At 38.6% G+C, this 27225-nt stretch overlaps 3 protein-coding genes and 2 non-coding genes across 5 annotated transcripts; 1 reads left to right on the top strand and 4 right to left on the bottom strand.

Moving 5' to 3' along the window:
* Positions 1–10400: 10400 nt before the first annotated feature.
* On the bottom strand, positions 10401–10507 carry LOC117126383. Its single transcript, XR_004448951.1, has one exon. It is a non-coding gene; the product is annotated as a small nucleolar RNA R71 (small nucleolar RNA).
* A 2870-nt stretch (positions 10508–13377) lies between these two features.
* Positions 13378–13484, bottom strand: LOC117126382. Its single transcript, XR_004448950.1, has one exon. It is a non-coding gene; the product is annotated as a small nucleolar RNA R71 (small nucleolar RNA).
* A 6710-nt stretch (positions 13485–20194) lies between these two features.
* LOC117126257 lies at positions 20195–24334 on the bottom strand. The gene is made up of 2 exons (XM_033274078.1): positions 23841–24334; positions 20195–23810 (listed from the first exon to the last, which is right to left on the bottom strand). The coding sequence occupies exons 1-2, from the start codon at positions 24274–24276 to the stop codon at positions 23053–23055; spliced, it is 1194 nt and encodes a 397-aa protein (XP_033129969.1). The 5' UTR covers positions 24277–24334; the 3' UTR covers positions 20195–23052.
* On the bottom strand, positions 21451–23025 carry LOC103873709. The gene is made up of 2 exons (XM_009152100.2): positions 22614–23025; positions 21451–22547 (listed from the first exon to the last, which is right to left on the bottom strand). The coding sequence occupies exons 1-2, from the start codon at positions 23023–23025 to the stop codon at positions 21451–21453; spliced, it is 1509 nt and encodes a 502-aa protein (XP_009150348.1).
* Positions 24335–26143: 1809 nt separating the features above from the next.
* Positions 26144–27127, top strand: LOC103873602 (zinc finger protein ZAT8-like). Its single transcript, XM_009152003.3, has one exon. It carries the CDS (start codon positions 26459–26461, stop codon positions 26969–26971), a length of 513 nt encoding a protein of 170 aa, XP_009150251.1. The 5' UTR covers positions 26144–26458; the 3' UTR covers positions 26972–27127.
* Positions 27128–27225: the final 98 nt, after the last annotated feature.

Below are 27225 nucleotides of genomic sequence, written 5' to 3'. Positions count from 1 at the left end.
CCTCGTCCTCATAACTCCTCTCCCGAGATTGTATCAAACTCGCTCTTGTTTTGTGTCGATCGGAGGTACTGTTGGAACTTTACGATTTAAAAACCGCAAGAACTCATTTTCTCGAATAACATTCGTATTGATCGTATAAAACGGAAATAGTTAGCTGAACACCTAGAATTTCCTATGATATACGAGGAATTTGAATGTTCTTTGGAATCGACGTCGTTTAGAAAGCACTCTTTTTATAAAATCGTAAAAACGCCTAATGCGGAAAACGGCACGAAAGGGCCCAGAATGCGGCAAATATCCCACTTACGATTTTATGCGAAATCAAGCCCAGTCTTTATGACGTTTTATCATTTGTTACCCAAATGTAGATAAATGTCTGGTTCGAAGGATAAATGTAAAGTTTCCGAAGATAAACACAAAGATCGAAGAAAAATGGAATATTTCTGCGAAGCGATAAAATCGACCGAGGGCAGAAAAGGAACAAGCAAACCGCCTTAGAAGGAGTATATAAGAGGGTCGAAGTTGAAGGTGCAAAGGAGGACAAATTCTTTTAGACTTAGAACTCTCTGCACTTAGAAACTTTAGGCATTATTTTCGACATGTTTTGTTTCTATGACTGGCATCCGATTACCATTCAAACTCGCAGAGGTAGTTCGATCTCTTGGTTCATACTTTCAATCAAACTTTATTCGGCTTGGTCCTCGAAAGGGGTACGTAGGCAGCCTTTCATAAGGTTCAGTCCGAAATCAATCAAAACCTTTTTCGTATCTTTTTTGTCTTCTATTATCGAGCTGTGACTCAACTAGGTTTAAGGTTTTAGGTTGCTAGAACTAGGTAATTCGCTGACAGCTCTTGCGGCCGAAGCTTTTATAATCTCTTGTAATGATCGCAACGCTCTTACGCGGATTCGAAATAAGATCTACCTTTTCAATAAATTCGCTTTGTTATCTTTTCATGTTTTCCGCATTTATTTAGTCATTTGTCGTTGGCTCTCGCAGAGAATCCGGGACCTCAGAGAAAGTTAGGGTTTCCTGACTTTCCTCTGATTACGAAAATCGACGGTGTGAATTTCCGGTCCCACACCACCTGAACTCTCTTCAAAGGACCTCAAGGTAGCAGACATGTTCTGCCCCGGAACAAAGGAGTGGAACAAAGAACTTATCCAACAAATTCTGCCACACGAAGCTTCTGATATATTGTGCATCAAACCAAGTACAACCAGAGCATCTGACACATACAGCTGGACCTTAACATCGAACGGGGATTATTCAACGAAGTCAGGATATTACACAACCTTAAACAGCACCTACCCTGCAGAGCCGACAACAACAAACCAAGCCCGCTGTAACTGGATAAAAGATATATGGACCTTACCATTACCACCAAAAATCAGAGTGTTTTTCTGGAAAGCCATTAGAGGTGCGCTGCCTCTGGGATCCAACTTTGAAATGAGAGGAATAACTACAAACACAGGATGTGTTTTCTACGAAATGGGGGAATCAGTGGATCACATGTTTCTATCATGGAAACATGCCCTTTTGCGGAAAATGTATGGACAATGTGACCAATCTCAAATTCTCACACCATCTCTTCAAGTCCGATCTTTACATCAGCACTCGAAGCATCACGCAAACTCACGAACCTTCCTCCTACTGGAGTACATCTTGTATCTATGTTCACTTGGATTGTTTGCACAATTTGGTCAACTAAGAACCAAAGAATTTTTGAGAATATGAATTTTGATGAAATGGCAAAAGGCACAGCAGGAGATCCCACAACCAATAGTGCGACAGACAACACCAAAGCAGCAGTCGACTGCAACTATCCTCATCAACACAGATGCAGCGTGGAAGGAGGATACAAAAAATGCAGGATTAGCATGGATCTTCTACGACAACACCGGGAAGCAGCTTCAACAAGGAAGTACTACAGAGGAGTGGGTGAGTTCACCACTTACTGTAGAGGCGCTAGCTATCAGGGAGGCTCTCTTTCAAGCAAAATCGCAAGGCTACAACATCGAACTCAGATATGACGCCCAGGTTCTAATTCAGGTTATCAATGGACGAGATCATCTCAAGGGACTTTTTGGAATTCTATAGGACATCCACAACTTAACTTGTCATCTCTCCACCTTTCTTTTTCCGTATATCTCTCGCAAGGACAATGTTGCAGCTGATAGCCTCGCTAAGAGGACACTGTCGGATTTCTTTATCGCCATGTAAACAATTCTTGATTTAAATGCATTAATCGTTCAAAAAAAGTGAAAATGCCATAAGAAAAGAAAAAAGAGAAATTGATATAAAGTTTTGTGTTTTCAAGTTCAAAGATATTACAGAGAGGTTGGAGAGTTTTAGAGAGAGAAATATTACATTAGGTTAAATATTGTTGGTTCATGAGAATTCTTGGGAAGTCTTCAAGCATAAAATGCATTAGAAGACTTCCCACCAAGTCTTCCGAGAAATCCTCTGGGAAATCTTCGTAGAAGTCTGCTTGTGAAGTCTTCCGAGAAGTCTTTCGAAGCCCGACTCAAATCTGAAAAATATGCATATCCAAAAACTTTCAAAATGGATTCAAAACAGAGAACACATTCAAAAATAAATTTTTTTATGTTTAAATAATAGATAAAATAGTCACATTAAGTTGAATCTATAACTTTTTAGAATCTAACATATCAAAAATAACTTTTTAGAATCTAACACACACAAAAATTCATATCAAACATTTATAGATTTACCTTTAAAGGAGTGGAAGATGAGAACCATGTAATAAAAACCCTACTTAAAGAAATTAAATTGGTGAGAAAGATGTGAGAACCGAAATTCGCACTGTCGATTTCCGTTGATTTAAGAATGATAAAAAAACTCTAAATTTTCCAGAGGTCTCGGATATCTGCTAAACCACACACCAAGCAATCAGAACACGAAAAATAGACTAAGTATGAAATTGATCAAATGAAAAGAGAGCAAAGAAGATCTTATTCCAAATTTCCGTATAAGCGTTTACAACAGGTAAGGCCTCAGGCGTAAGATCTGTCGGCGAGATCCTAGTTCTAACCACCTAAGACCTGAAAACCTAGTTGAGTCGCAGTTCGATAACAAAAACGGAAAATTGCCTAAATTGCTCTAAGTATAAAAATTGCGTCCCTCTATATCTTCGACCTCGACATCCTTATATACTCCTCTAGAGGCAGTTTGCTCTTTCCCTTTCTGCCTTCGGTCGAGTTTATCACTTCGCGAAAATATTCCATTTTTCTTCGATCTTTGTATTTATCTTCGGAAATTTCACATTTATCCTCTGAACTTGACATTTATACTCTCCTGCGTAAGAAAAGATAAACCGTCATAACGATTGGGCTTTGATTTCGTATAAAATCGTAAGTGGGCTCTTAGCCGCGTTCTAGACTCTTTCGGGCCGTTTTTCGACTTAGGCGTTTTTTTGATTTTATAAAAAAGAGCGCTTTCGAAACAACGTCGATTCCAAAGAACATTCATATTCCTCGTATAGCATAGGCAATTTGAGGTGTTCAGCTAACTGTAGCCTTTTTATACGATCAATCCGAATGTTATACGAGAAAATGAGTTCTTGCGGTTTTTAAATCGTAAAGTTCCAATGGTGACTCCGATCGAGATGAAACAAGAGCTGGTTCGATCCAATCCCGAAGGGGGAAGCTACGAGGATCGGACGAAGGCAGGCTGATTGATCCAACTCACCGAACGGGCGAGTTTGACTGCATGTTTGGTTCAACTCGCCCGTTCGGCGAGTTGGACGGCTTGCTCGATCCAACTCGCCCGTTCGGCAAGTTGGACGGCGTCGTCGGTCGAACTCGCCCATTCTGCGAGTTGGACGGCTTGCTCGATCCAACTCGCCAAACGGGCGAGTTGGTTGGTGCATCCGGTCCAACTCACCCCTTCGGCGAGTTAGACGATGGGTGTTTCGCTGTTTGGGATCCGTTGTCTGAGGCCTTAAGTAACATTTCTCAAAGACTTATCGTGTGAATCCTTTTTGGAATTGTTACGAACTTGATTGTAGGTTTTCCCACTTCTCTATTATTTTGAATTTTATCTTTCTTTTACAAAGAAGACATTTCACGGGAAGTTTTTGACTTTTATTTTGTCATAACCGATTTTGACCCCAACAAATGATATGAGACAAAAATTGAGAAATTGATATAAAGTTTGGTGTTTTCAAATTCAAAGATATTTGAGAGAGTTTGGAGAGTTTTAGAGTGAGAAACATTACAATTTTGTTGTAGCCATTTGAGAGGAAGAAAGAGAATGTGTAAAAAAAAATTATATAAGGAGGCAAAAATTCCAATTTTTAAATAATTTTGGTTCAGAAGATTTCCAAAGTCTTCTAGCATAAATATTCGTTAGAAGACTTTCTAAAAGTCTTTCGAGAAGTATTATGAGAAGTCTGGATGATGATGTCGTCTGAGAAGTTTGCTCGTGAAGTCTTCCGAGAAGTTTGCTCGTAAAGTCTTCTGAAGTCCGACTCGGATCTGAAAAGCATGCATATCCAAAAGAGTTCAAATGGTTTTAAAACAGATACAAACTTCAAAATATTTTTGTCCTTCAATAAAAAAAAATCACATTAGGTTGATCTATAACTTCTTAGAATTTAATATATAAAATACACAACAATACATATCCAAATTGTGTAGATATACCTTTAACACAGTGGAAGATAAGAACCAAGTAACGAGAAACCTGCAAAAACAAGATAAATTAGTGAGAAAGACATGAGACACAAAATGAGAAATTGATATAAAGTTTGGTGTTTTCAAGTTTAAAAAGATTAAAGAAAGGTTGGAGAGTTTTAAAGTGAGAAACATTACATTTTTGTTGCAGCCATATGAGAAGAAAAAAAAATGTGTAAACTTTCTTTATGTAAAGACACAAAAAAAATCAATTATGTTAAATATTTTAGACTCGGAAGACTTTTTGGGAAGTATTCTAGTATAAAATGCATTAGAAGACTTCTAAACACTTAATTTTTTATTCGCCTGTGAAGACTTCGCAGGAAATCTTCTAAACCCTAAAATCAAATAACTAAGTAAATAGCAACAGACACTTCATTAAACATATGATAAACTTATAAAGTGTTTAATATATACAAAACTAAAAAACATATATGTCCAACTGAATTTTTTTTTTAAAACTAATATTCTAAAATATAACCCTAAAATATAAACAATTAATACTACGACATATGTTATCAAACTCTAAACTAAAGACATTCATGACTTAGAATATACACTCACTCATCTATGTTGAAAACAATACATCTTTGGCAAATATATATTTACATCATTTAGAAATATTATAATTGCATGATTCAATTCCCCCCCCCCCCCCCCAAATTGTTTTTAATAAAATTTATAAATTATTTTTAATATAGACTACATGGGGAAGACTTCACAAACCACAGAATACTTCACGAGCTTATATTCGTAAAAATGCATACAAGTTTTTTATTTCATCATAAGGAGCTCGTTGTAATTTTACTAGTGTTTTGGGTTACTTTTACATTTGATTGAATATGGGGTATACTTTTGTATTTCAAATCAAGTTGTAGATCATATTGGGCAATTTCCCCATAACTATAAAATTAAATATTTTATAAATTTTAAAATTAAAATAATTACATATACCAAATTACACATATTCAAGAATCTAACAATATTTCAACTTTTTAAAACAATTTTAAAGTAAGATATTTAAAATAAATAAAAATTGTATTTTAATATATATATATATATATATTTTATTTATTTAAATTAGAATATTAAACATTATTTTATATATATTTTAATTTGATAAAATAGAGTAATAATTTTAGTTGTTATTGGTATTATTTGATTATATGATACATCAAACTATAGGTTATGCTTTACAATAACAGTTTCTTGCGGATCATCTCATAAACATATAAATATTTATTAACTATGAGATGAGTTGAATGACAAATACTTAATTTCTATTGTAATAAAATAAGCGTGAAAAAATATAAAACAAATCATATTATAATTTAAAGCTTTAAAATATAAATCAAATTAATATGATGTGGGTTATATAAATGAATTAAATTTTTATTTATAATAATTTATTTAAATTTAAGTTTAGTTATATATATTTAAAAATGTTTTATAAAATTATATATATATATATATATATAAAATTTAAATGTTTAACAAATTAATAATTTTTTGAATAATAGTTATTATGATTAAAATCTAGTATTAGTTATTTTACTTTTATGTCATAAACAAACAGACTCAACTAAAACTCTCTGAACCTAACTGGTAACTCTTAATTCATGTGAACGACAAAAAGCGGTTGTTTCCGAGCATTGCGTATGCGTGCCAGACTGTCCGTCTTTGTATTCTGCATTCGGTGTACATGTATGAACTTTGAGTAATTAAAGTTTTCTTTGACCATGTGAATATCTTCCGAATTTGTTACAACAGCATATCATTCTTTTGGTTCTGACATCATCAACACCAATTGAGAACAATTTGTTGCATACGTTAAGTGAAACTGACGTAGATTCCTCATCCATTACATTATTCAGATGAGGGCTTCTATTTCCGAATGAAGGTGTGATAGACTGCTCGCGTATTTTTTTCCCCCATTAACCTATCAACACCTTCATAAATGTTATACCAACCTTGTCTTGAGTAAGAGTCTCCCTCTTTCCATAAACCACCTGTAAAACACCATCGTCCCAGTATTTGAGGTAATGTTTTCGGCTCCCTAAAATGAGTGACACATGTGTTATTGTTGCATGTGCTTTATTCTAAAGTGTTGCTTCTGTTTCCACCGGTTGAAGGGTATCTCTAGGGTCGATATCAATATTGCTTAAAACTTACTATTTCGTCATTTCCAGATGTACCATAAAACTCTCGCAATATGATGATTATCCTCTGCATATGTGACCCTCTAGTACAAGTAATCCATATTTGTAAAAAACAATTTCGAAGAAAATAAATATGGATTCGAGGGAATCTTTGCAAGAGCCCATGTTTGGATAGCTGGGAGACACTCAAAAATACATGATTTGTTGATTCCTCTTCCGGTCCACATCGTGTACATTGTGTATCTCCTTGTATTCTTCTTGTCCGCTGATTTTTCTTTATTGATAGACAGCCTAAGACTAATTGCCGTAAAAATGCTTAATCTTAGGTGAGCACCGTATTTTCCAAGAAAAGGCCTTTAAAGGAGTGACATTTGGACCATATATACACAAGCAATAACTGTCATGTGTCTAGGTACACTCTCTCCACTTGATAACCAGATTTGACCGTGTATTTCCTATTTTTGGTGAAGTGCCATCCATCTTGATTGGTCATCTGGACTCTACTCAATGGTATGTTTTCCATCATCTTAGCATCAACTGGATCTTTTACAGCTCGATTTGCCTGTGAATTCCACGTCCTTGATTTTTTATTGATGAGAGCATTCACTGTTAGTTTCGGGAATGAATTATGTTGGTTTCTGTTTGCTGGTCTCAGGCTAGTGGTTAGGAGCCAAGGCTCATTCCAAACTGAAATAGATGATCATGATCCAATCCTTATGATTAGTCATTTTCTAACAAGATATATGGCTTAGACTATACTACGCCATCCATATGATGGTGAGTACAATCTGATCGGTTCCAGGGGTAATGCATTCTTTAAATATCGTCCTTTAAAAACACGTGAGAATAAAGATTGAGGTTTCTCGATTAATCACCAGAATTGTTTTCCGAGCATAACTTATTGAAATTTGTAAGATCTTTGAATCCCAGCCTCTGTCATCCTTATGTTGGCACAATTTTTCTCATGATTACAAATGCATGCCTCTTGTATTTTCCCCTGAGCTCCACCAGAATTGAGCCACAACGCTCATCAATTTCTCTGTTGATGACTTTGGTATTCGAAAACAGGACATTACATGGTTCGTTAATGCAGTAACTAGTGATTTTATAATCACCTCCTTACCTCCCTTATTGAAAAATTTGAAGGTCCATCCATTGATTCTATTTTTTAGTCTTTCCTAAATGAAACCAAATACTTGTGTCTTTGAACCACTCAAACTTTCTGGAATTCCCAAATATGATCACATTCCAAAAATATTTTGGATTCCTAGTATATCATGGAGCTCATGCCGAATAGGTTCCTCAATCTTGTGACAAAATTGAATAGATGATTCTTTTATTTTCTGACCCGACACTGTTTCATACTCTTTCAATATCTCCAAAATAGTTTGGCATTCCTCTTTATTTGTCTTGTAGAAAAAAAAACTATTATCTGCAAAGAGAAGATAGAATATCGACGGGTGATATCTTGCATATTTGCATTGTTTTATCCATTCATCCATGAGCATTTTCATCATATAGATTATGATTTAGCCATGTCTAGGTTGCATTTTGCATTCATTGTTCTTATTAGGTGCTGGAGTGTGCCATGGAGTGATTTGAGATGTTTGGGAGCATTGTGATCCAAAAGGGGGTGAAAGATGAAGATGGATGGAGCCTTTAGAGACACAGCAAATTTAGTTAGCTTTCTAATGGAAGTGGTTTCAAGTCATTTGAAGATGTAATGAAGAAGTTATGACCAATTTACTAGAGGCATATCCACCCTGTTCGAGCATCCTGGAGCGACCTCTTAGAGCGACCTACCGAGGTCGCTCCCAGCCAGAGCGACCAGTCCAGAGCGACTACCTCAAGTTACTCCCAGCCAGAGCGACCAGCTCAAGTCACTCGCGTTTTGACGCGGCGAGACACGAAAAAACGCGTCGGGAGCGACCTCTTGGAGCGACTATGCTAGGTCACTCCGCGTGTTTTGCTTGGACGATTTTTATGTTATTTTAGGGGCCTTTTGGTCATTTGTTTTGATGTTTTACACTTTCTAAACCTAAATTAAGTACTCTTGTAAGCCATTGGAGGCAAGATAATCTCTTTTCTAGAGAAGAACTAGTAAAAAACCTCTTTTGATTCAGATTTCATTGCTTTCATCTTGTGTTCTTGTTGATTTCTTATCTATTTCTCTACATGGTTAATCTAAAATCCAATATGGGTTTAAGAGGAATCATGGAGATTAGTGAGTAATCACCTTTTGAATTCATGGGTTAGGGAGATTAAGGGTGATTAGGTTAGTTCTAGGATGTTTTAGTGTAGATCATTCTTTTTCCTTGCTAGTAGAGTATTCATAATGCATCTTCTGAGTTGACCACTCAAAAGTTGATCAATAGGCATTTCGCACCCAAAAGGTGTTTGATGAAATGCCTGAGATAACTCTCCTAGGCTTTTAGTACACTTTGCCAAAGACATTTGTTGTTAAAGGTGCTAAGATAGCTAATAGACTTGTTAGTAATGATTGCTTTCATATTATTCAACCAAAGACATTTGATGTTTGAGATATGTTAGCAAATGAGCATTCATCTAGATATAGAGCTTGCTTAGAATTGTGTCTAGGCTTAAGGTTGATAGTTTGATTGATCATTTGCCATCCTTAGTTCGATACTTGATCACCCAAGGTCTAATCCCTATGCCCATGAGTTCTCTTTTCCCTTAGTCAAGAAAGTATCATTCTGTTATTGCTTTCTAGTTTTAGTCATAGCTTAAAACCCATCTAAATCATTGGTTGCACTTAGATTAAGTGAGTACTTGCATTCTCAGTGCTTTGATATCCCTCAGAACTGGTTCGACAATCTTTTATACTACAACATTTGTCTTAGGAGCCTTGAAAACTCCTAACATCAAATTGGCGCCGTTGCCAAATTCTGAGTAGATTTAAACATTGAGATTTAGTCACTTGCTTGAGACTAAGTCATTTTTATTTTCTTTTGTTACTGATTCTCTTTCTTCATCTCCCTTTAATATACAGGTGTATGAACTTGAGGAGCAGGGGTCCATCAAACCTAGTTCCAAGAGCTGCAGACATCAGAGCTTTAGAGAGAGAGTGTGCTAGAAAGAGAAGAGAAGAAGAGCAACAGGCTCACTTGCAGAGATTGGATACTGATATGGGAGACATACCTCAAAACCAACAGCGAGCAGCTCGACCCATTGGTACTTACGACCGCCCCAACATTCATGGTCATCGATTGGGAATCCGACCACCCGCTGTGGCAGCCAACAACTTTGAGATCAAATCAGGACTCCTCAACGTGATCGAGAACAACAAGTATCATGGCTTGGCTCTAGAGGATCCATTTGATCACTTGGACAGGTTCGACAACTACTGTGGGTTGTCAAAAACCAATGGTGTGTCCGAAGATGCCTTAAAGCTCAAGCTATTCCCTTTCTCTTTGGGGGATAAGGCACGTCAGTGGGAGAAGTCTCTACCCAGTGATTCCATCACCACTTGGGATGACTGCAAGAAAGCATTCTTGGAGAAGTTCTTCTCTACTTCAAGAACTGCTAAGCTGAGAAACGAGATTTCCAGCTTTCAACAGAAGAACTTGGAAGGTTTCAGTGAAGCCTGGGAGAGATTCAAGGGCTACCAAGCTCAATGCCCACACCATGGTTTCTCTAAGGAGAGCTTGCTGAGCACATTCTACCGTGGTGCTCTTCCTAAGTACAGAGCCAGACTGGATACAGCTAGCAATGGGTTCTTCTTGGGGAGAACTGAGGAGGATGCAGAAGAGCTGGTTGACAACATGGTAAAGAGTGATGCAGTCTACAGTGGAGACCACGACGGAGGCAGTAGAACAGATGATAAGCAGACGAGGAAAGAGATCAAAGCTTTGGAAGACAAGATCGAAACTCATTGCTGAAAAAGCCACCCAAGAGCAGCTGAAGTTTATTGGTAACTCCAAGAAGGAAGATCCACTTGCTGTCAATGAGGTTGAGGGTTTGGAAGGTCAAGAGGAGTTGTGTTTCATTAACAACAATGGTAGCTGGTACAAAAAGGAGCCCAACTTTCAGTACAACAACTACCAACAGAAATCCTATCCAAACAACCAACAGAGTGGTTATCCGCCAAGAAACAACCAACAAGGCAGCTATCAGCCTCAGCAAAACCCCTCGTCTGGTTCCTCTGCTCCTCAAGAGAGCAGCACTGATACCTTACTGAAACAAATCTTGGAGTCTCAGACTAGAAGTGAGAAGCATGTTGGTTATGAGTTGAAGAACCTTCATTCCAAGATTGATGGGAGCTACAATGAGCTCAACAACAAATTCTCACACCTTGCTTCTACAGTCAAGAATTTAGAGAATCAGTTTGCTTCCATGAACACTCACCAGAATCGCCAGCAAGGATCTCTACCTGGAAAATCTGACCAAAACTCCAAGGAGGCCAAAGCTATCACCCTTAGGAGTGGTAAGCAGGTACCTCCTAGAACCCTCACCAAGGATGCTGAGAAACTAGGTGAGGAGGTGGTCATCAACTTAGATGATGATGTGGTAATTGTTGATGAGAAGACCAATGATGAGATTTTGGAGAAGATTATGGAAGCTAAAGGTAAAAGAAAGGTTGGAGAAGAGAAGAAAACAATACAAGATGGTGACATAGAAAATTGAGTTAGCTTTCTAATGGAAGTGGTTTCAAGTCATTTGAAGATGTAATGAAGGAGTTATGACCAATTTACTAGAGGCATATCCACCCTGTTCGAGCATCCTGGAGCGACCTCTTAGAGCGACCTACCGAGGTCGCTCCCAGCCAGAGCGACCAGTCCAGAGCGACTACCTCAAGCCACTCCCAGCCAGAGCGACCAGCCAGAGCGACCAGCTCAAGGCACTCGCGTTTTGACGCGGCGAGACACGAAAAAACGCGTCGGGAGCGACCTCCTGGAGCGACTATGCTAGGTCACTCCGCGTGTTTTGCTTGGACGATTTTTATGTTATTTTAGGGGCCTTTTGGTCATTTGTTTTGATGTTTTACACTTTCTAAACCTAAATTAAGTACTTTTGTAAGCCATTGGAGGCAAGATAATCTCTTTTCTAGAGAAGAACTAGTAAAAAACCTCTTTTGATTCAGATTTCATTGCTTTCATCTTGTGTTCTTGTTGATTTCTTATCTATTTCTCTACATGGTTAATCTAAAATCCAATATGGGTTTAAGAGGAATCATGGAGATTAGTGAGTAATCACCTTTTGAATTCATGGGTTAGGGAGATTAAGGGTGATTAGGTTAGTTCTAGGATGTTTTAGTGTAGATCATTCTTTTTCCTTGCTAGTAGAGTATTCATAATGCATCTTCTGAGTTGGCCACTCAAAAGTTGATCAATAGGCATTTCGCACCCAAAAGGTGTTTGATGAAATGCCTGAGATAACTCTCCTAGGCTTTTAGTATACTTTGCCAAAGACATTTGTTGTTAAATGTGCTAAGATAGCTAATAGACTTGTTAGTAATGATTGCTTTCATATTATTCAACCAAAGACATTAGATGTTTGAGATATGTTAGCAAATGAGCATTCATCTAGACATAGAGCTTGCTTAGAATTGTGTCTAGGCTTAAGGTTGATAGTTTGATTGATCATTTGCCATCCTTAGTTCGATACTTGATCACCCAAGGTCTAATCCCTATGCCCATGAGTTCTCTTTTCCCTTAGTCAAGAAAGTATCATTCTGTTATTGCTTTCTAGTTTTAGTCATAGCTTAAAACCCATCTAAATCATTGGTTGCACTTAGATTAAGTGAGTACTTGCATTCTCAGTGCTTTGATATCCCTCAGAACTGGTTCGACAATCTTTTATACTACAACATTTGTCTTAGGAGCCTTGAAAACTCCTAACATCAAATTGGCGCCGTTGCCAAATTCTGAGTAGATTTAAACATTGAGATTTAGTCACTTGCTTGAGACTAAGTCATTTTTATTTTCTTTTGTTACTGATTCTCTTTCTTCACCTCCGTTTAATATACAGGTGTATGAACTTGAGGAGCAGGGGTCCATCAAACCTAGTTCCAAGAGCTGCAGACATCAAAGCTTTAGAGAGAGAGTGTGCTAGAAAGAGAAGAGAAGAAGAGCAACAGGCTCACTTGCAGAGATTGGATACTGATATGGGAGACATACCTCAAAACCAACAGCGAGCAGCTCGACCCATTGGTACTTACGACCGCCCCAACATTCATGGTCATCGATTGGGAATCCGAGCACCCGCTGTGGCAGCTAACAACTTTGAGATCAAATCAGGACTCCTCAACGTGATCGAGAACAACAAGTATCATGGCTTGGCTCTAGAGGATCCATTTGATCACTTGGACAGGTTCGACAGCTACTGTGGGTTGTCAAAACCAATGGTGTGTCCGAAGATGCCTTAAAGCTCAAGTTATTCCCTTTCTCTTTGGGGGATAAGGCACGTCAGTGGGAGAAGTCTCTACCCAGCGATTCCATCACCACTTGGGATGACTGCAAGAAAGCATTCTTGGAGAAGTTCTTCTCTACTTCAAGAACTGCTAAGCTGAGAAACGAGATTTCCAGCTTTCAACAGAAGAACTTGGAAGGTTTCAGTGAAGCCTGGGAGAGATTCAAGGGCTACCAAGCTCAATGCCCACACCATGGTTTCTCTAAGGAGAGCTTGCTGAGAACATTCTACCGTGGTGCTCTTCCTAAGTACAGAGCCAAACTGGATACAGCTAGCAATGGGTTCTTCTTGGGGAGAACTGAGGAGGATGCAGAAGAGTTGGTTGACAACATGGTAAAGAGTGATGCAGTCTACAGTGGAAACCACGACGGAGGCAGTAGAACAGATGATAAGCAGACGAGGAAAGAGATCAAAGCTTTGGAAGACAAGATCGACCTACTCATTGCTGAAAAAGCCACCCAAGAGCAGCTGAAGTTTATTGGTAACTCCAAAAAGGAAGATCCACTTGCTGTCAATGAGGTTGAGGGTTTGGAAGGTCAAGAGGAGTTGTGTTTCATTAACAACAATTGTAGCTGGTACAAAAAGGAGCCTAACTTTCAGTACAACAACTACCAACAGAAATCCTATCCAAACAACCAACAGAGTGGTTATCCGCCAAGAAACAACCAACAAGGCAGCTATCAGCCTCAGCAAAACCCCTCGTCTGGTTCCTCTGCTCCTCAAGAGAGCAGCACTGAGACCTTATTGAAACAAATCTTGGAGTCTCAGACTAGAAGTGAGAAGCATGTTGGTTATGAGTTGAAGAACCTTCATTCCAAGATTGATGGGAGCTACAATGAGCTCAACAACAAATTCTCACACCTTGCTTCTACAGTCAAGAATTTAGAGAATCAGTTTGCTTCCATGAACACTCACCAGAATCGCCAGCAAGGATCTCTACCTGGAAAATCTGACCAAAACTCCAAGGAGGCCAAAGCTATCACCCTTAGGAGTGGTAAGCAGTTACCTCCTAGAACCCTCACCAAGGATGCTGAGAAACTAGGTGAGGAGGTGGCCATCAACTTAGATGATGATGTGGTAATTGTTGATGAGAAGACCAATGATGAGATTTTGGAGAAGATTATGGAAGCTAAAGGTAAAAGAAAGGTTGGAGAAGAGAAGAAAACAATACAAGATGGTGAAGTTGTTACTCCAGCAAGTGAAAGTTCTTTTTTTCCTCCTCCCTATGAACCCAAGCTTCCATTCCCAGGTAGATTCAAGAGGCAGCTGCTAGAGAAGTACAAGGCTCTGTTTGAGAAGCAAATGAGTGAGGCTCAGGTTGCAATGCCCATCATTGATGCTTTCATGTTGATTCCTCAATACAGCAAGTTCCTGAAAGATGTTGTAGCTGCAAAGAAGAAGGAAATGGAAGGCATGATGATTCTTACCCATGAGTGCAGTGCCATCATCCAGAGGCTTGATGTTCCAGAGAAGTTAGAGGATCCAGGATGCTTCACACTACCTTGTGCTCTTGGACCTATGGTATTTGAGAAATGTCTCTGCGATTTGGGAGCTAGTGTCAGCTTGATGCCTTTGTCTGTTGCAAAGAAGCTTGGATTCACTCAGTACAAGAAGTGTAGACTCTCTTTGGTGTTAGCTGATCGTTCAGTGAAGTACCATGTGGGCATCTTAGAGGACCTCCCTGTGAAGATTGGAAGGTATGAGATACCTACATATTTTGTGGTGCTTGAGATGGTGTGAGGAGGCTCAAGACCCATTGATTCTAGGAAGGCCATTCTTAGCTACAGCAGGAGCTATTGTTAATGTGAAGGAAGACACGATTGATCTCCATTTGGGTAAAGAGAACATCTTCCACTTTGACATCAAGGAGAAAATGAGGAAACCAACTGTGTTCGGGCAAGCCTTCTACATTGAAGAGATGGGCACTCCTGCTGATGAGCACCTTGAAGAGTTACCACCTGAGGACGACGAGGAGAGAGCATCTCCCTCTACTCATTCCCCATAGAAGGTAACCCACCACACTCCCTTGTATATATCATTTCATTTTTGCATATTAGTCTTCTTTTCGGTATCTCTTTCTCTACTTGACAACACAGAGACTGTGTAACTCAAGTTTGGGGGAGGTACCAAGTATTTGATCATGTTTGCTTTGATGTTGTTTCATTGAGTCATGCATTGCATACCTATTTGCATATATATAAAAAAAAATCAATCATTTAGTTTGCATTATTTGCATTTCTAGGAGAGTCTAGAGCATATAGGTTGCATTCACTTGCATTGGGAGCAATGATTTTAAATGCTTTGTAAAGAACACTACGTTGCACCTGAGTAGCTTTTGCACCTCTCAAAAAGACTTGTATGTTTCGAGCCTTGAAAACTCTTCCTGAAACTTGTTGATTGCTGAAACTCAGTCTTTGAAGCCAACTACAACCTTATTTGAACTGAACGAACTTAATGCTTCTTGCTCATAGTCTCTTGTGTACTGAGTCATGGCTATACACACTTGAGTTGTCATATCCTTTATGCCAATCTTATTTTGACAAACTCTAGTGGTAGACCACTCCCAAAACCCTTCCCTCCTTTTAAGCTTTCATTGTTTGATGAGTGAGGCCTTTTTCGGAAAGTCTTACATGTGCATAATGTTGAGAGTATCGGGAACGACAATGCTTGATCTTCATTCTTGCTAGATTGGGCACTCTATTGTCTAGTTATAGGTGGGGGTGAGTGTTGTGATTATGATTTGGGAGCAATGAAAAAGGAAAAGAAATGACTCTTTGTGTTTAAGTGAATTGTCTTATTGGGATAAGTAGATAAACCTCTAGCTCAAGTTATGAAAGTTTTAGCCCCCACCTAAAAAAAAAAAAAAAAAAAAAAAAAGAGAAAAGAAAGAAAAAGGGGGCTAGCAAAGTTGTTAGGAGCTAAGAAATGTTTTGAGGTTGTAGAAAATCCCTTGTAGATTTCAAAGAGAAGGAGTTAATGTTCTTAGGATCTTTTGGTGAGAGATGTGAGTTGGGTTTGACATTTGAGAATGATTGTGTAATTGTATGTTTGGGAAAAGGGTAGAACAATGGAGATTGAGCATTGTATGCATGAGTTGATACCTTTCTTAGATATATTATGTGCAATGTCAAGTCTACTTGTTTCGAGAGTAAACCACCTTAAAGATCATATGTTTTGAACCTCTTGAATCACTTAGATAAAAGCCTTCCCTTACCCAACCAAATGATTTGGACCAACTGACCATTTGCAAGAATTCACCTAATGTTTTGTGCTTAATGAATGTGAGAGTTGGTTGATTTGAATATGTGGATGATTGATGATGAGTGTAAGGGCAAAAAGAGTTGAGATAGGCCTAGAGAAGCTAGATTGTAATAAGAGAGTGTGCTAGTTGTGTTTCTTTTGGCTATGAGCTCCCACCTTCAAACCTCTCTCCCTATGAGTTCTAGAAAGTTCACTTGTGGACAAGTAAAAGAACAAGTTTGGGGGAGTTGATATCTTGCATATTTGCATTGTTTTATCCATTCATCCATGAGCATTTTCATCATATAGATTATGATTTAGCCATGTCTAGGTTGCATTTTGCATTCATTGTCCTTATTAGGTGCTGGAGTGTGCCATGGAGTGATTTGAGATGTTTGGGAGCAATGTGATCCAAAAGGGGGTGAAGGATGAACATGGATGGAGCCTTTCGAGAAATCTTCTGTTGCTAAGATTTTGTGGAGACACAGCAAATTGAGTTAGCTTTCTAATGGAAGTGGTTTCAAGTCATTTGAAGATGTATTGAAGGAGTTATGACCAATTTACTAAAGGCATATCCACCCTGTTCGAGCATCCTGGAGCGACCTCTCAGAGCGACCTACCGAGGTCACTCCCAGCCAGAGCGACCAGCTCAAGTCACTCACGTTTTGACGCGGCGAGACACGAAAAAACGCGTCGGGAGCGACCTCCTGGAGCGACTATGCTAGGTCACTCCGCGTGTTTTGCTTGGACGATTTTTATGTTATTTTAGGGGCCTTTTGGTCATTTGTTTTGATGTTTTACACTTTCTAAACCTAAGTTAAGTACTCTTGTAAGCCATTGGAGGCAAGATAATCTCTTTTCTAGAGAAGAACTAGTAAAAAAACCTCTTTTGATTCAGATTTCATTGCTTTCATCTTGTGTTCTTGTTGATTTCTTATCTATTTATCTACATGGTTAATCTAAAATCCAATATGGGTTTAAGAGGAATCATGGAGATTAGTAAGTAATCACCTTTTGAATTCATGGGTTAGGGAGATTAAGGGTGATTAGGTTAGTTCTAGGATGTTTTAGTGTAGATCATTCTTGTTCCTTGCTAGTAGAGTATTCATAATGCATCTTCTGAGTTGGCCACTCAAAAGTTGATCAATAGGCATTTCCCACCCAAAAGGTGTTTGATGAAATGCCTGAGACAACTCTCCTAGGCTTTTCGTATAGTTTGCCAAAGATATTTGTTGTTAATGGTGCTAAGATAGCTAATAGACTTGTTATTAATGATTGCTTTCATATTATTCAACCAAAGACATTTGATGTTTGAGATATGTTAGCAAATGAGCATTCATCTAGACATAGAGCTTGCTTAGAATTGTGTTTAGGCTTAAGGTTGATAGTTTGATTGATCATTTGCCATCCTTAGTTCGATACTTGATCACCCAAGGTCTAATCCCTATGCCCATGAGTTCTCTTTTCCCTTAGTCAAGAAAGTATCATTCTGTTATTGCTTTCTAGTTTTAGTCATAGCTTAAAACCCATCTAAATCATTGGTTGCACTTAGATTAAGTTAGTACTTGCATTCTCAGTGCTTTGATATCCCTCAGAACTGATTCGACAATCTTTTATACTACAACATTTGTCTTAGGAGCCTTGAAAACTCCTAACATCAAATTGGCGCCGTTGCCAAATTCTGAGTAGATTTAAACATTGAGATTTAGTCACTTGCTTGAGACCTTGCCATTTTCATACTTGTCAATTGTTTCTCTTTTCAGCTTTCTTAATGTTTGTTACTAAAGATTTGGTACACGTAAATAGATAAGGAGAAAGAGGATTCATATGTCTTAGTTTTTTATGTGGAATTATATGTTTTTTGGTATATAAATTATATATAAAAGTTTTCTATTGGGAGATGAATATGAGAGATAAATAATGACATAGATCAAAATCCTGTAAAAATATAGAATTAAACGCTTAGGTACTCCTGCCCGAAAAAAAAGAGCCGAGATACTCCTGCCCGAAACTGACCGGATTTTAAATTAAATATATCTTTATTTTAATTCGAAAATTTAGTAAAAGACGAAGAAAGCAAGAGAAACTTAGATAATTACAACTCTACCAAGGACTATCCGAACCCGGACCCATTACCGACCCAAAAAAATCGGATACCCAGTTCCCGAAAATTTTAATTTCTTTTAATTCCCGAATACGTTTCCCCTCTCTGGCCTTATTGGTTGAAAAGACAGTGAAAAGTAAGAATATTACTTAAGTGAACTAGTAAAAATTAATAAAGTTCACCGTCGAATCCGTCTCTCAGAACTCAATTTTGAATTCTGAAAACCCTGCTCACTCAATTGCGAATGAATATTGCGAATCCTCAATCGAGAATGAAAACCCAAATCATGTTGAATCGAGACGATCCGAAGGCAAAAGAAGACGGCTCGAGTAGTGTAGGAGGAGAGGACATGTCTATGGCTATGATTACATTATCCGAAGAAACCATCGAAAAATCTGTCGCCCCGGGAACCGACCAAAGTCCCCGAGATGAAGAATTAAGAGAAGGAAGCCGGAGAAGAAGGAGAAAAAGAGGAGGAAGGCGGAGAGGAAGGAGAAAAAGTGAAGGAAGCCGGAGACGAAGGAGAGAATAAGGCCAAAGAAGGGGATGAGGAAATGGAGCCCCGAAAAAACGACGAAGAAGCTGATGAAAGGGCGATCCAATTGGTACGACATACTGAGTCGCATGCAGAGTCGGTAAGTATTCAAATTGAAAACACTCCCTCTAGAAAGATGATTAGTGAAAGATTAGTAAGTGTGGAAAACTAAGTGGAATTTGAAGTTAGTGAAACCAAGAAAAACTTCAAGTGAGTGCGGGCTGAACTAAGTCCAACTTTGTGAAACTATATGTTGATGGTTGTAAGATGTAGTACGTGATCCGGTTTTCACTTGAGTGCAGTTTGTTGATGACGAAGAAGAAGGAATGCGACCGCTGAAGTTACACTTTCCTTCAAGCCAGTATCAAAAGTCTATAAAGCTTTCAGGAAAATGTTACATTGACAATGCAATAAGAAATATACAAACGATCCTGAAAGAGAAGGAGGTGAAATGGTTCATAGAGCACCCACAATTCCAACATTTCTTCCATATTAAAAACCGAAAGCAGAAGTGGATGGGAATGTGGGTTCTCGTTTTGCGATCAGCTTGTGTTGCGAAGAAGTATGAGTTATGGTTTGTCGTTAATGGCGTCCCAATCCGATACTCTCTCAGAGAATTAGGACTCATTTCTGGACTATATTGCCATATGTATCCCCCCAACCATGAGAGGTTGGGTGGTACAACATTAATGAACAAGTATTTTGAAGGGAAAAGGGTAACATACGCTAACCTGGAGAAGCAGATGTTGGCAATGAAATCAAAGCCATCTGAGGATCGTAAGAAGATGGCTGCTCTGTACTTCTTAGCCAGCATCCTCGTCGGAGGCAGAAAGAGTGGTGAGGGAGCATCACCTGTGGACAGTTTCTTCCTGACTGTTGTTGATGACCTAGATGCGTGTGAAACGTTCCCTTGGGGGCGGTATGCATTCGAACATAACTTGAAAGATGTCTCTACCTTCTTGGAGAAATGTGACGGGGTTGCGCCGACGAGTTGGGTTTTTACAAGCTTTCCTATCCCTTTGGAGGTATTCTTAAGCTCTCTTCTAATTAGTTGTGTTATTGTTTAATTGATGTTAATGTCCTTTTGTTGTGTGTTCGTAGTTGTTGGCCTTTGAGGCAATTCCAAGCTTGAGGAACCATTTCCGAGAAAATGTGAGTGGTGCACGCAGTGGTTGCCCGCGGATGTGCAAGATGCAGTACAAACGCAAAAGTAGAACCAGGGAATTCAGTCTGAATGTTGTGAACGATAAAATTGGTAATAGTACAAAGGTAATTGATGTTTTATGTGTAGTTGAATTTAGGAGAAGGGACTTATGAGACTTATGAAAACTTAGTGAAACTAAGATAATTAATGTTTTTTGTGTTTTTGCCACATGATATTGAGAGTATCTTGGTAGCAACAGCAGCTGAGAAGGAACTTCTGGAAACCATAGGGATGGACAAGGAAAGTTGTTAGGCCGATGACGACGATGATGCAGCAGTTGATCGTTGGACGAAGATAATACGGAAATGGAAGAAACAAGTTTTCTTTGAAGAACAGTTCGGCATTGATTTTGAGGCTCGTACATCTCGTAATGAAGGTCAGGTTCATGCAGAATCTGGTCAGGCTCATGCAGATTCGGTCGAGGCTACTGGAACTACTCGTGAATATAACGTAATTAGTAGATCGTGAATGAGAGAGTAGGGGAAACTTTAGTAATTTTCACGTTCAACTTAGTCTAACTTCGTGAATATAACGTAATTAGTAGATCGTGAATGAGAGAGTAGGGGAAACTTTAGTAAGTTTCACGTTCAACTTAGTCTAACTTCGTGAATATAACGTATCGGGAATGAGAGAGAGTAGGGAAAACTTTAATAAGTTTCACTTTCAACTTAGCAAACATAATCTAAAGCAAACATAATCGAATCTCAAACATAATCTCAAGCAAACAACAACAACAGATAGTAGACAAATGTCATGGACCGGACGCATCTCATGGAGTGGCAGGATTTGGACGAGTAAGATTGTACTTCAGTTCAGCTATCTCTGCAGCCATCGCATCCACAAGCTTTAAAGTTTTACTTTACCGGTTTTTGCGATTATAAATTTTTTTGACTCGAGGTGATCCGGATTTCAGAACATGTTAATAAGTTACGTCGTCTTCGTAGGACATTAATTAGTTATGTCATCGCAATTGTAGCCTAAATCACCAATCACTCCAAATCAACAATAACATTACGAAAGTTTCACCAAGATTTACAAACATATAACGAAACCACTTTATTCAGGTTTCACCAAGTTTTACATTCATATAACGCATCTTTTCACAAAGTTTTCACTGATTTTCCTCACATTCAACTCCTTGAGTGCCTTGGAATCCTTCTGTTCTTTGACTGCCTTGTGATCCTTGAGTCCCCTGTGTTCCTTCAGTCCCTTGTGTTCCTTGAGTCTCTTGTGCTCCTTGAGGCCCTCGAGTCCCTTGTGTTCCTTCTGTTCCTTCTGTTCCTTGAGTGCCTTGTGATCCTTGAGTCCCTTTAGTCCCTTGTGTCTCATGTGTCCCTTGTGTCCCTTGTGTCCCTTGTGTCCCTTTTGATCCTTCAGTTCCTTGAGCTCCCTGTGAGCAGTTGAAATAGCTAGCCAAACCCCTATTCCGGATATACTTATTATGACGGGACCGTCTTTCTCCTGCCGCAGGAAATCTTTTTTCCTGCTTTCTTCCCTTCTTTTTTTTTTGTACTCTGGAGGTAAGGGACACTTAGCCGCGACTTCTGGTGGAACCTTCCAATGAGTCATATGAGGCACTGGATATACAGTCCATCGATACGCCAAAGGCCACAATTCAATGAAGTAATAAGTCGAAATGAAAGCATACATGTCACTCACCTGTACTGGTCTATCATGCTTCAAACACTTAACGATAGCGCCTATTGCATGTCTACATGGGAATTTATCTATATCAAACTTCCTGCAACTGCACGTATGCTTCTGCAAATCCACGATATAAGTCTTCCCGTCTTCTCCAATAACACTGTATTCAAGCTCAAAACTGTTCAGCGAAGTCACTATAAGTTTTGAACCTTTCGGTACTCTGTCATGCATTTTGTTCTCCACATGAGGAACCAATTTTCGAGACGATGGTCCTTCTGCTGCATCCTTCCTATGTCTGTTGAACCACTCAGCCATTTTGTCAATAACTGTATCAAGCATAGGCAATAAATCCATCCTTCGCGCATTTTCAAACAGCGCATTCAAAGACTCCGCACAATTAGAGGTGTCTATGTTGTACCTTGCACCAGGGAAATGACACTTCGCCCACTTTTTTACATCGACACATTTATCAAGATACACAGCACACGATGGATACCTCTCCCTAAATTCTTTATACTGCTTATCAAACTCAGTCTCTGAATAAAGCGTCGCAACTTTTCCGAATTATAGTGCAACCTCGTCCCTGGACTGGGCGATGCTACCTTTCACATTGTGCGATAGATGCCAGATACAAAACTCATGTTTAGATATCGGATACACTTCAGCAACAGCTTTTATCAGACTTGTATTTCTGTCTGAAACAAACACCAATTCCGTCGAATCCGGTATAACAGTTTTCAGCGTCGTGAAAAACCACTTCCAGCTTTCGTTTTTCTCCCCATCAACGACAGCACAGGCAATTGGATAATGGTGAAGGTTTGGATCCTGAGCCGTGGAAATAACTAAACAACCACCTTCAACAGTCTTCAGGAAAGTTGCATCCACAGTGATGACTTTCCTCATGTATTCAAAACCTTCAATGGAGGCTCTCAACGCAACAAATAGGTATTTGAACCGGTTGTGTTTATCCAGTACCAAACTTGTTCTTGTATCTGGGTTCACCTTCTCTGACATATACAAATAAGAAGGCAATATTTTGTATCATGTCTTGGGATCACCACGCATATCCGCAATAGCTTGCTTTTTTCCTCTCAAACATGTCGTATCCGACACTTCCACACCCAATTTCCTTTGCACCAGACCGAGCAGGACTTTCGCAGTTGGTGTCTCATATAGTCCCAGATAATCCTTATGCACAATAGCTGCAACACATCTTGGTGTAACTTTTCTTTTCACTCCAGTACTTGAAATTGCGCGAGAGCATGAATGCATCTTCATGTATGTTCTAATCGAGAACGCTTCAGAATTAGCTGTAGCTCTCACACCCCATTTACAACCTTCAGCTGCTCCCCGACATTTCACCACATATCGACTCCTGTCCGAGTTGGAGATACTGATTCTGAAACAGTTCTTCTGTGATGCTCTATCAATAATATCTTTCACAGCTTCTTTACTCGGAAATTCTTGAAACAACTGAAGACCCAAACCATCTTCCCACTCTTTAACCACTGCAATTTTTTTTGCAACACGTGGGAGCTCAACATATTCCCAACTAGGACGAACACCCATAGAGTTATCCACGTCGCCCTCATTGTCCACTCTGTTGTCCAAACCAACGCCCCCTTCGCCGTCTTCCCCATTAACAACATTAATGCCCCTTTCGTCGGCTTCTCCATTAATAACGTTAATGCCCCCTTCCACGGTTTTTCCATTAACAACATTCTCCACCCGTTCAGACCCCGGTAGATATATTTCTGCTTCTTCAATGCCAGTTACTAGAGTGAGTTCACCCGGATTACCTTCAACCGGATTACCTTCAACCGGATTACCTTCAACTTCGGGTAATCCACTCGGAAGCTCACTATAGTTCCCACCATATGAGCTTTCTTTCTCAACTACTGATTGTTGCTCCATTACTGGAACTATTTCCATTTCTTCGATGACCTCTACATGCAAAATACTTCTTCTTTCGTCTTTATCCACTGATGTCAGATACACATACACATCTTCATCATCCAAAATATATGATTGCCTCTTAGGTTCTACTACCAGTGGAATGTAACTCATATTCAGCCTCTTTAAACACGGATCTATGCTCTTCTTCTTGCATATCCTCTCCTTCAAAAACGAATAAGTGATCTCATCCAATGTCTTAAAGGATATACCATACAAACGACTATCGCTTGGAATCCATTCATAATCATCTCCATATTTCGCACAATGTCCATCATAGTCGAAGTGTATGTTTGTAGAAGAATAACCCATTATCTGTTGTACCAAATAAAAATTATACAATTAAAGTTAATCCTAGTTATACAGTTTTGCTATTAAAGTAATACTAAATTATACTTTTTACACATTTTTGTCAATAGTTAAGTTTCACCTAATTACACTTTTATCGTTCACTCTATTCATTCCGGATTTCAGCTTTGATAATCCAATTCCATAACAAACACACCATACAAATCCAAACATTCCCGTTATCCTCTAATTGACACCCAAATATTCGAAATCTACTGCTAACAAACCCAACCAAAAGAACAGCATTTCTTCCTTCATTCGAGTCCACTATGATGGGGTTCTAAGATACAGACCAAAATAATGCTTTGCCTGAAGTTTATTTAACATGGGTTGGGGATCAATTTCTCATCCACGCGAGCCGCAATCTCCTTTACAATCGAAGGATCGTTCGTACAAGAGTTCCAGGTTTCTTTGCCTACCCGTCAAATTCGAGAAGAGAGAGAGAATTGGGGAGGAGAGAGAACAATTAAAACTAAAAAACAAAATGAACAAAATCCACCTGGACGAGAGAGAGAGATAAATCGCGCTTTTTCTGATTGGTTAAGTAGAGGAGCGTTTTGATTGGCCAAGTAGAGAGGATTTTGATTGGTCAAGTAGAGAGGGGCACTTTCGACTTTAACCATCAAGGTGAAGAGTATCTTAATGGATAAGAGTATGACAGATCACGTAAGAGTATGTCGGATCACTTTTTGGCTCATTAAGAGTACCGGAACACTTTACTCAAAAATATATGTGAGTGGTGATCTAACAAGGGACCGCGTGGAATTGTATCAAACATGTTGCATCACATCATCTCTCTTTTTCATATTTTCTTTTGTTTTTGCTTCCAAACGTTTCTCTGGTTTCCGTACAACTACCTTGTGAATACTTTTCTTTTTTAAGTTTCGCCCCTTTATTACCACGCGCTTTTCTCGGTGGCGCGTGCAAGCTACACACGTCCTTTAATCATAGCCCTCGAACGTTGCTGCTCTTCACAAAATCTCAGCTAATAAGAATAACTTAGTTTTAAGTTTTACTGAAAAAACAAAATAATGAGATTAATTTGATAAGAATGTCAATAAGGAGGGCATAATGTTTGACTATGTATATGTAGATTTATTTTTATATACACGAAATAGCTAGGAAATTTCATATGTCCTATCCAAACAAATTTGAGAAAGTAATTGAAATTAATGATAACATATATGGATTAAAAAATATCTTTAAGACAATATGATATATGGATAATAGGAAGCTAGTGATTGATAGTAATCCAAGCAGCTTGGCACGGATGTTCTTAAAAATTGAACCAGAAACTAAACCGGATAACTATTTGGGCAACAGTTCAATATGGTTTGACCAGGTCAAATCTGATTCGATTATCTAGTTCAATATTTTTAAAATATAAAATTTTGAAATAAAGTTAGTAAATATGATACATAACTAAAATATAAATAAATATTTAATATAAAATATTATACATATAAACTATTTTTTGGTTCTATAGTTAGTTTGTATGTTTTTGATAGTCTTAATGATTTTTATAAAGTTCAATAACTTTGCGATCCAATCCAACTATTTTTACTGATTTATGGACAAATCAATTATTAGGTCCAACCCGGCTACATGACCGGTTTATAGTTGAATCTGGTCCAACTACCTAGTCGGTCCGATTTTAAAAACATTGCTCGGCCTAGAAAAATTAAACCCAAAAAAGAAAAAATAGAATTGCACAAATCAGAAAAGAGCGCATGTGAATTAATAACTTAGTAGAGATTTATATAATTAATTCATGATATCTTCTAGATTTCAAAATTGTTGAGAGAAATTAAAAAAAGGAAATTGCCAAGAACATTCTTTTCTTAACTTTTTTTTTTTGAACAACTTCTTTTCTTAACTAATGCCTCATTTTTTCTGAGTCTCCCAAGTGTTACGCGTGACGCAAACCTTGAGGTGATTTCCTTTCTCTTTCCACTACTTTCACTTGCTTATGTAGCAAGTCTTTTATGGGCATTTCTGTCTTTGTTCACCCAGTCTCGTTCCTCTATAAGTTCCAAAACAACACAAGTCACATAATAAACAAACAAACTAAAACTCCAATCCTAGAAAAACACACACAAACCCTAGAAGCTATATCAGTGGATTCAATTTAGCATAACAATCAACCATGGTTGCAAGAAGTGAGAATCTTGATCAGACAGTGGAAGACACGGAGGCTACCTGTTTGATGCTGTTATCGAGAGTAGGTGAATGCGGCCGAGAAAGAGGAGAGACTCGCGTTTTCAGATGCAAGACTTGTATGAAAGAGTTCTCATCGTTCCAAGCTTTAGGAGGCCATCGGGCAAGCCACAAGAAGCCAGTTAACAACAGCAGTGACGAACAGTCGTCATCACTTTCTTCAGGATCCGTCACTAAGAAGACCAAAAAGCCGTTGTCGCATACTTGTCCGATATGTGGCTTGGAGTTTCCGATGGGACAAGCTCTTGGGGGTCACATGAGGAAGCATAGGAACGAGAAAGAAAGAGGCGCGTTGGTTACACGCTCTTTTTTGCCGGAGGCGAAGTTTACGACTTTGAAGAAATCGAGCAGTGGGAAAAGAGTGGCGTGTTTTGGTATGGGATTGGATCCGATGGAGAGAGTGATCAACTTGAAGTTGGAGTTGGGAAGAACAATCTATTGATCTACTACTGTAGTTCTTGTTAGTTGTATTTTTGGTTATACAGGTTATAGTAGCATCTTGCATAGAGTCTTATATGACTTTATATTCTTATCTTACCGATCGATGTGAACATATATTTTGATTTTACTATCCAATATTTCTTTTCTTATCGGCTCAATTGTTTATCTTTAAAGTCTTAATTTGTGACAGCTTAAAGCTATCCCATTTGGTTTAGTAACTTATGTTTGGTTCAGTTCTTTGGTTTAGGTCTTTGG

Source organism: Brassica rapa, chromosome A06 (genome assembly GCF_000309985.2).
Source record: "Brassica rapa cultivar Chiifu-401-42 chromosome A06, CAAS_Brap_v3.01, whole genome shotgun sequence".
Taxonomy (NCBI): Eukaryota; Viridiplantae; Streptophyta; class Magnoliopsida; order Brassicales; family Brassicaceae; genus Brassica; species Brassica rapa.
Note: the sequence above shows the minus strand (reverse complement) of the source record. Positions and strands in the feature narration are given on the sequence as shown.

Coding starts and splice junctions, on each gene's coding strand:
- LOC103873709 (XM_009152100.2), bottom strand. CDS start 23,025: ATGTCAGAGAAGGTGAACCCAGATACAAGAACAAGTTTGGTACTGGAT. Junction 22,548..22,613: donor TCTATCGCACAATGTGAAAG/GTAGCATCGCCC, acceptor CGCTTTATTCAG/AGACTGAGTTTGATAAGCAG.
- LOC117126257 (XM_033274078.1), bottom strand. CDS start 24,276: ATGGGTTATTCTTCTACAAACATACACTTCGACTATGATGGACATTGT. Junction 23,811..23,840: donor TGGATTACCCGAAGTTGAAG/GTAATCCGGTTG, acceptor ATCCGGTTGAAG/GTAATCCGGGTGAACTCACT.
- LOC103873602 (XM_009152003.3), top strand. CDS start 26,459: ATGGTTGCAAGAAGTGAGAATCTTGATCAGACAGTGGAAGACACGGAG.